The 9,217-nt window shown below is 61.8% G+C and overlaps 1 protein-coding gene across 1 annotated transcript; it reads left to right on the forward strand.

Annotated features, from left to right (window-relative positions):
• The first annotated feature begins 2,211 nt into the window (after window positions 1-2,211).
• SLC22A12 (solute carrier family 22 member 12) lies at window positions 2,212-6,528 on the forward strand. The gene is made up of 9 exons (XM_040970792.1): window positions 2,212-2,616; window positions 3,214-3,317; window positions 3,937-4,091; window positions 4,196-4,364; window positions 4,964-5,087; window positions 5,214-5,329; window positions 5,563-5,777; window positions 5,924-6,032; window positions 6,321-6,528. Exons 1-9 carry the CDS (start codon window positions 2,212-2,214, stop codon window positions 6,526-6,528), a joined length of 1,605 nt encoding a protein of 534 aa, XP_040826726.1.
• The last annotated feature ends 2,689 nt before the right edge of the window (window positions 6,529-9,217 follow it).

Here is a 9,217-nt window from a genome sequence, read left to right on the forward strand (position 1 = left end):
AGTTCTTGGCTTCCGGCTGCATCTGACATTGGAGAGAGAGCCAGCAGATGGGAGCTGTCTCTCTCGCTCTCTCTCCCCACCCACCTCGCTCTCTCCACCCCACTTCCACCCTGGTCTCCTCACCACCCTCTAAAGCACACCATCACCCCCTACACCAGGGCCTTTGCACAAATGATTCCCTTTGCCTGCAATGTTCTTTACCCAGCCGCTGTGTGTCTTGGCCCCTCACCTGTTTGAGTCTCTTCCAATATCACCTCCACCAAGAAGCCTTCCCTGACAGTCCCCTTATCTTCAGCAACCCTCATTCCGTTTTGCACCTTGCTTCCACCCAAGTCTTGGTCTGGCTTCCCCCCGCCCCCCACCTCCCCTGCCCTGCCTGCCACAACCCCTGCTCTCCTCTGCACACCTTCAGGCCACAGCACAAGAAAGTCAGATGAAGGCAGGGAATTCCACAAGCAGTGGCAGGTGCATCATCCACATACGGGGAATCTTGCTGCAGTCAGGAATCAGCTTACTACCCAGAGGAAATGGAGACAAGTTCATCCAGAAAACAAAAGTACAAGTTACGAACAAGAACAGGCGGCTATAGGAAGAACCCAGCAGCGATTTGGAAACAATAAGGTTCAAATCTGAAATCAAAATGTCCATGGCGTGGGAAATGAAAACCTTCACAAAGGCCTCGAGAACAAAGCAAACCCAACGAAAGAGAAGCTCTGAGAGCCGGATGGTGGGGCCAGGCCTCACCCCCAGGGAAGGGGCGGATGCTGTGATGGCATAGCAAGCCTCTGCCTACAGTGCCTGCATCCCCTATTTGTGTCAGTTCATGTCCTGGACATGCCGCACCTAATCCAGCTCTCTGCTTGATGGCCTGGGAGAGAAGCAGAAGTTGGCTTAAGTGATTGGGTCTCTGCACCCACGTGAGAAACCTGGAAGCTCCTGGCCCAGGCCTGACTGTTACAGCATGCATGGTCACACACACACCACACACTCAACATGCACGGTCACACACACACACACACACACACCACTCGCCATGCACGGTCACACACACACACACACCACTCACCATGCATGGTCACACACACACACACACCACTCGCCATGCATGGTCACACACACACACACACACACACCACTCAACATGCACGGTCACACACACACCACACACTCACCATGCACAGTCACACACACACACACACACACCACTTGCCATGCACAGTCACACACACACACACCACTCGCCATGCACGGTCACACACACACACAGACACCACTCACCATGCATGGTCACACACACACACACACACCACTTGCCATGCACAGTCACACACACACACACCACTTGCCATGCATGGTCACACACACACACACACACCACTCGCCATGCACGGTCACACACACACACACACACACACACACACACACACGCTCACTGTGCACAGCCACCAGCCCCTCCTGTTACAGCATTTCTAACTCTGTTGCCCGGGAGCCTCTGGCTTTCCAAGTAGGATTTATAAGTGTTATTTTTTTAAGGATTTATTTATTTGAAAGGCAGAGTGACAGAGAGGAGGAGGCTGGGAGATGTGGAGCTGGAACAGCTCAAGCCATATGTACACACAGCACGCACAGACATGCACACCTTTCAAACACAGGAGGCCGTGGGGCTCATGGCAGCCTTGAGGTCAGGGTCTCACTGTGGGGGGAGCAAGTGCTCCCCACAGCATCCCCCCGCCACCCGGAGCCATGCCAGCAGCTCCCTTAAGAGCCGGCAGGCTCCCGCCCAGCCCCTGGTCCAAGGGAGGCAGCATGGTCACTGAGCTTCCTGCCTGTACACCTCCCTCAAAGCCCAGTTAAACTTTGACTGAGGAAATGATTAGTGAGGCCGCCGCCATAAATGTCACCTGGTCACGCTTTAATCCCAACCAGGGTGACATTGGCCTCCACCGTCTCCCACTGGCACAGCTGCTTCCCTGGAGAGATGCTTGCGGCCTCAGAATCATAGCACGTGCATCTCGGGGACCCTACAGAGTCGCTCGGAGTGACGGCTGCCTGCGGAACCCTGGCCACAGCCAAGCCTGTGGTCACCCCTGACATGTTCCCTGCTGTCTGCCCGGAGCAGGACCCAGCGAGGGGGAAGTGGGCCCGTGGCCTTGGCCCCTAAGCCCTATACCAGCCTATGTGAGGTGTGGTAGTTCAACCCGGGCGGCCACCATGGCCTTCTCTGAACTCCTGGAGCATGTGGGCAGCCTGGGCAGGTTCCAGGTACTGCAAATGGTGGCCCTGGTGATCCCCATCCTGTGGCTGACCACACATAACATGCTGGAGAACTTCTCAGCTGGCGTGCCTGACCACCGTTGCTGGACGCCCCTCCTGGACAATGGCACGGCCCCTGATGGCCACCTTGGGAGGACCCTGGATCCAGAAGCTCTCCTGGCCGTGTCTATCCCTTTGGACCCCAACCAGCAGCCACACCAGTGCCTCCGCTTCCGCCAACCTCAGTGGCAGCTCCTGGACCCCAATGTCACCACCGGTAACGGGAGTGAGGCGGCCACGGAGCCATGCCTGGACGGCTGGGTCTACGACCACAGCATCTTCGCCTCCACCATCGTGACCCAGGTAAGAGTCCCCTACCCCACCCCTGCCCCAAGTGCTGGAACTTGGAGGTCAAAGTCAAGGATGGTGGTCATCTGGGCAGTCTGGGAGGGACCCAGCCTCCCGGGTGCCTCACCTGCCTGCAACTTCGGGGTCAACTCTTGGTTTCTCACTAGCCATCTGGTCCTGCAGGGTGCCAACTGGCCTCTGTAGGGATGGGGATGCAGGCAGCTGTGCTGGCAGCCCCTGACTGCGGGCACCCATCCCGGCTATAGCTGGTCCCACTTTACTGACCCCTAAGAAGCAGATGACCCAGTGGCAGGACTTGGGTGACCTTGGTATGCAGGTGCTTCCCAGGAAGGGGGAGCGGCCACTTCTGGGGGTCGCTGGGATGGACTGGTTAGTGGGGGGGGGTCTTGACCCTTGACCTATCGGGCAACAGGGAGCCACGAGAGGGGCTCAGCCAGAGGCAGCCAGAATTCTGCTCCTGAGCTACCCCCAATAATACCCTCACTGCCCCCCTAGGGACCTTGCCCTGTGACCCCAGGGGTCACCAGGCTCCCCAGGGGCTACCCATTCCTCTGGCTCTCGCAGCCTCCTGAACTCGGTTTCTCTGTACAGTGGGACCTGGTGTGCGACTTCCAGAACTTGAAGCCCATGGCTCAGTCCATCTACCTGGCTGGGATCCTGGTTGGTGCCGCCGCATGCGGCCATACCTCTGACAGGTGAGTGCCCCTGCCTGCTGCCCCTAGCAGACCCTCCCCCTGCACACCACACACACACACACACACACACACACCCCACACACACACATCCCTCGCCCCTTGCCCCTGCACTGCACTGCTGGCAGAGCCAAGGAGGTGCCTCCCATTCCCAGCCTGCCTGGACTGGGCTGGGCAGGGCTAAAGCCCAAAGCTGGGCACTTCATCTGGGTCTCCCCTGTGGTGTGACAGGGATGCAGGTAGCTGAGCCTTCGCCTGCTGCTTCCCAGGGTGTGTGTTGGCAACCAGTGGACCGTTGGAAGCGGAGCTGGGACAGAGACCCAGCCCTCCGCTCCGGTTTGCAACGCCCTGCCTACTGGACCCCTTCCCTAGGCGACCATGTGCCCGCCCCCACGTGCCCACATGTGCAGCTCCAGGCCTGCCTCCCCCTGCCGCTGGAACAATCCCTGGTGACAGGGAACTCAGTCCCTGCTCACCCCTGCTCCTGCTCCCCCTCGGGAACTCCCCTGTTGTCCCAGAGGTGATCTGCAGATCTGGCCCCTCCGTGAGTCAGGGTCGATCCGGGGTGACGGTGGCCCACGCTGCAGCCCACGCCTCCCCTGCGGGTGCGCTTGCACCACAGGTTCGGGCGCCGGCTCGTGCTGACCTGGAGCTACCTGCAGATGGCTGTGGCAGGCACAGCCGTGGCCTTCGCGCCCAGCTTCCCCCTGTACTGCCTGTTCCGGTTCCTGTCGGCCTTATCCGTGTCGGGCATCATGATGAACACGGGCACTCTCCGTAGGTGTCTCCCCTGCCCTCTGACCCCTGACCTGGCTCCCCGAGGTCGGGGTGGGAGTGGGGCTCTGCCCAGGATGTGAGCTGACAGCCCCGGCTCCCTGTAGTGATGGAGTGGACGTCCACCAAGGCCCGCCCCTTGCTGATGACCTTGAACTCGCTGGGCTTCAGCGTCGGCCAGATGCTGACGGGCGCTGTGGCCTACGGCGTGCGCGACTGGTCACTGCTGCAGATGGCGATCTCAGTGCCCTTCTTCGTCTGCTTTGCCTACTCATGGTGGGTGCTGCGCCCCTCCCTGACCTGGGGGGCCAGGGCCTCCCCTCTTAAATGCCACAGCCCCATGTTCTCCGGAGTCTCCTCCTCAGCTGCCCCGAGGACAGCTCCGCTGCTGTGGCTACCCTTACACCTGCTCCTCCAGCACCCCTCGCCTCACGGGGAGTAGTGCTTCACACACCACATGCAAAGGCTGGGGCGGGGAGGGGACCTGAGCGAGGGCTCAGCAGGCCGGCGGGACAATGCAGGAGGTTCTGGCCTTGATGTTGACCGTGGTGAGGGCCAGGTGAGCATCGGGGGTGGCCTTGGGGCAGTGGAGTTAACAGACACCAGAGTGCTATGCCAGAGATGATGGAGGCAGCAGGTGCCATAGACCCTGCTGTTTGCCTGAACCCTCCCTCAGCAGAGCAGGATGGTGCCGTGGTGGTGGTGGGGGGGAATATGATGAGCCTTGGGTCCCATGCCCTCGGGCCCCCCCCCCGGCAGGCAGCCAAGTCTATAGTTGCGTTGCCTTCAGTTGCCCTGAGCTGAGCTGGCCCCCTCGGACAGCCGGGATGGTGAGGCAGGTGCAAGCCAGGCTCTTCACTGGCCCCTCACCCCAGGTGGCTCCCAGAGTCAGCCAGGTGGCTCCTCAGCACGGGCCACCCGGAGCGCAGCCTGCGGGAGCTGCGGAGGGTGGCTGCCACCAACGGGAGGAGGCCGGCAGGGGACGCACTGACCATGGAGGTGAGGCGGGACCAGGCCCTCCCGCAGGTCTGCAACCTCAGACTTTCTCAGAGGCCCCGCCCCCCAACAGGCCTGCCCTGGGCTCCAGGTGCCAACTGTGCCCTCCCTGTCTCCTACGGCCCTCAGGTCCTGCTGTCAGCCACGCGGGGGGAGCTGAGCGGGAGCCAGGCCCCTGTCAAGCTGGACATACTGGTGCGCCTGCCGGCACTGCGTCTGCGTACCTATGTCTCCATGCTCTGCTGGTGAGGCCCTCAGCCCTGCCCCCATCACTGCCCTGCCCCCTGCCCCAGACTCCGGACGACCTGGTGCTGTGCTCCCAGCCATGTGGTCCCTTGTTGATCCCAAGACCAAAGGCCCTGCAGAGAGGCCTGGCCCCGTGGGAAGTCATGAGAAGCAAGTGTCCAGGCATGGGGGGCCCTTGGGTACTACCGGGTGCCGGTGCAAGCCCCTGTCTCCCCTGTGTGCCTGCCCCCAGGTTTGCCTTCGGCTTCACCTTCTACGGCCTAGCCCTGGACCTGCAGGCTCTGGGTGGGGACATCTTCCTGCTGCAGGTGCTCATCGGGGCAGTGGACCTGCTGGCCAAGGCCTCCAGCCTGCTGTTCCTGAACCGCCTGGGTCGCCGGCCTTCGCAGGCGGCGTCGCTAGTGCTACCGGGCCTCTGCATCCTGGCCAATATGCTGGTGCCCCACGGTGCGAGAGCGTTGGGGCAACCGCAGGGCGGGGTGAGGACAGCAGCCTGGGCTGCTGTGGCTGGAGAGGGTGTGGCCCTCCAGCAGACATTCCTTTAAACCCTGGGCCCCTGCTGCCGGCCCTGCTGATCCCGTCTCTACCCGCAGAGATGGGGGCAGTGCGCTCGGTGCTCGCGGTGCTGGGGCTGGGCTCCCTGGGGGCCGCCTTCACCTGCAACAGCATCTACGGGGGAGAGCTCTTCCCGACCGTGCTCAGGTGAGGCGGGGCGGGGCCGAGGGACTGGGAGAGGGGCGGGGCCCGGGTGGGGCGTGGCAAGGGGAGGAGCTCGTGGCGGGGGCGGGGCCACGAATGGGGCGGAACTCAATGTGGGCGGGGCCGGAGTGGGCGGGACCCAGGCAGGGAGTCCACTCCGGTTTCACGTCTGAGCTTGTGCCTTCCACGTGGGATGCTCCGGCCTCCCCAAGCCAGGCAGATGGGGGACAGCAGGGAGGTCGAGGCCAGGGGCGGCCTCATGGCCTCTCACGCGGCCGCTGGCTCCCGCAGGATGACGGCCGTGAGCCTGGGCCAGATGGCGTCCCGCGCAGGGGCCATCCTGGGGCCCCCGGTGCGGCTCCTGGGCGTCCACAGCCCCTCGCTGCCCCTGCTGGTGTACGGGGCCGTGCCGGTGCTGAGCGGCCTGACTGCGCTGCTGCTGCCCGAGACCCGCGGCCTGCCGCTGCCTGACACTGTGCAGGACCTGCAGAAACAGTGAGTGGCCAGGCTCTGACAGTGGAAGGGGAGATGGCCAGTGGGGGTGGGACGGGCAAAGTGGGAAGCAGAGGCCCAGCTGTACCCAGGTTCATCTGGCTGGAGTGCAAGGCCTTTGGCAAGAAGGAGACCCAGGGCTGTGGTATGAAGATCCTCAGACTCAACCACTGGGCCCAGGGAGCTGGGGTCACCGTGCACCCCAAGACACATCGCTCCTGTGTTCCCAAGCAGGGCAGGCAAGAAGACTGCACCGAGCACAGGGGACACGGCGGGCACACCGGAAAGCTTGGTCCTCAAGAGTACACGGCTATAGCCTCCCCGCCCAGGTGCATGCACCTCAGACGGAGGGCAGCAGGCAGCGGCTTCTTGGACAAACAGCCTCCACGTCCAGAGGACATCCGCCCTTAGTGTCCCCACTCCCCTCCTGAGCCCACCTCCCACGCATCTGAGGGTCTCCTTCCTTCAACACACAAACCACAAGGGTCAGTGGACAGTCCAGAGGGCAGGATACTGCCCAGGGCACCCCCAGCCCTCATCTTGGCTGCCAAGGGGAGGAGGGGGCCGGTCGAGGTGAGCATCCTGGCCGCTCTCTGTCCCACCCATCCGTCTGCCCTGGCCCAGCCCAGCCCGACGCTGCTTGACTTGAAGCGGTTGCTACCCAGCTCTCCCAAGCCCTGCACGGACGGGCAGCAACTGTGGCCACTCGGCTGTCTGTCCCCCGTCTCCAGGAAGCCTGGTCCGGCCATCTCAGACCCCTCCTGGCCTCTGCCTGCCGCTCTCCTCTCACTGTGTGCCTGGCAAAGTCCCCTCCAACTACCAGGCCAGGCCAGTCCTGAGCTATGGCCACAACTGCTGCCCGTCTCCTTCCACAGCTGTGTTTCCAGAGGGCTAGGGACACCCAGGCTCCTCACAGAGCCAACCTCGGGGCTGTGGCATGGGATTGAGTAAATAAAGATGGAGTGTGATACCTAATGGGCTTCCCCTCCTGGGCTCCCCACAGGTGGATGGATGGAGGCCTAGTGTACTGGGGTCTTCTGGCTGCAGGGGTCTGTGCCCATTGCGTAGCCTGTGGCAGCCACGTGGCCCCTGGGGCTCAGGTGCTATTCTGGGCACCTCCGGCTGCACCTTCCCTGATCCATTTTCTGGCTAGGATAAGTGAGGCTTGGAGAAACGGGTTGCTAGTGGCATAGTGCCAGGAGGGAACGAGACTGGGATGTAAGTTCCCACCCATTGTCTGCAGGGCCCATTTCTGGCCACAGTCTCCTTGTCCCTCTCAGAGCGAGCCAGGACCACCCTGGGCCATCTAGGGCTGCCCGCAGGGGACCGTAGCACAGGCCTCCGCAGAAGGGCGGCTGCAGCGGGATCTGGGCACGGCCAGAGGCTGCTCGCTGCTGGCCTCTCAGCTGTGCCACCGGGGCCCACGGTGTCTGCCAGACACCTCAGCAGAGGCCTGCACCCCTGTGCACACACACATCGGTGTATGCACACACATGCACACCCACACATATATGCCAGTGGCACACCCCTGTGCACACACAAGTACACACATGAAGGTCAAGGGGAAATAGCAGCCTCTTACCCCAGGAGATGGGGAGTTATCCTGCCCAGCCTTGTCACCTGCAGCCACTGGGCCTCTGTAGGGGCCCTTCCCTTGGCCATCTACCCCAGGCCACTCCTCCATGGCAACCTCCAGGGCAAAAGTGAAGGATTCCATTCACACACGGCCAGGGACGGCTGGTACTCTGGCTCACACCAAAGCCACCTGGCCAAGACTCAGCGGCCATTTTACGTATTTATTTATTTACTTATTAGAATTTTTTAAAAAATTATTTAAAACACAGATTTACAGAGAGGAGAGATAGAGAAAGATCTTCCATCTGCTGGTTCACTCCCCAGACAGCCACACCTGCTGGAGTTAAGTTTTCTTGACTCAAAGCCAGGAGCTTCTTCTGCGTCTCCCACGTGGGTGCAGGGGCCCGCACCTTGACTTATCCAGCGCTGCTTTCTCAGGCCACAAGCAGGGAGCTGGACAGGAAGCAGAGCATCAGGACGTGAACTCCAGGCCCATTTGGGATGTGGTGCTGCAGACAGAGGATTGGCCTGCTCTACCATGGCTCAGCCCTTGCCCTTCTCACTCTTGCTCAGCATTCTGGAAGCTCCAGAGGGTCCAGAAGCTTCCAGAAGGCAGACCCCCAAAGTACATAGGAGACAGTGCTTCTAGTATTCTGACCTTTAGCTGGCTGAGTGGGTCACAGTAGCCCTCCCACCCACCTGTGCAACCCCTCCTGGATCCCAGACCGCCTTGCAGTGTGGAAAGCATAAGTCACCAGCCACCAAGAGGACAGGGCCTGAGGCTGGGGGCAGCCCTGGACTCTGCCCTCTGCGGGTGAGGAGAGGCCCCTGTCTGGGACACACCCTCGCTCAAGGCCCATCATGGTGGAGGAGCCCAGGGATCCTGGGAAGGAGGAAGGAGGGGCCTGGCCACTCTGGTGGTCTCACCCAATACAGGTGGAGATACTGGGCTGGGAGTGTGGAGGAACGTGGTAGAGACCTCCACGTGCCCACCCTCGTGCCGCCAGTCAGGCCTGAGCCTCAGGAGGCAGCAGGTCAGGCACAAAGTGGCTGGACCCTGCCACACACGGAGACCCTCCCTGACAGCCCTTGTTGTGGTGGCTTTCGGGAGGCAAACTAGC

This window comes from Ochotona curzoniae, unplaced genomic scaffold (genome assembly GCF_017591425.1).
Source record: "Ochotona curzoniae isolate NIBS_2020 unplaced genomic scaffold, NIBS_Ocur_1.0 scaffold_4937, whole genome shotgun sequence".
Classification (NCBI taxonomy): domain Eukaryota; kingdom Metazoa; phylum Chordata; class Mammalia; order Lagomorpha; family Ochotonidae; genus Ochotona; species Ochotona curzoniae.

Coding starts and splice junctions, on each gene's coding strand:
- SLC22A12 (XM_040970792.1), top strand. CDS start 2,212: ATGGCCTTCTCTGAACTCCTGGAGCATGTGGGCAGCCTGGGCAGGTTC. Junction 5,330..5,562: donor TATGTCTCCATGCTCTGCTG/GTGAGGCCCTCA, acceptor GCCTGCCCCCAG/GTTTGCCTTCGGCTTCACCT. Junction 6,033..6,320: donor CTCTTCCCGACCGTGCTCAG/GTGAGGCGGGGC, acceptor TGGCTCCCGCAG/GATGACGGCCGTGAGCCTGG.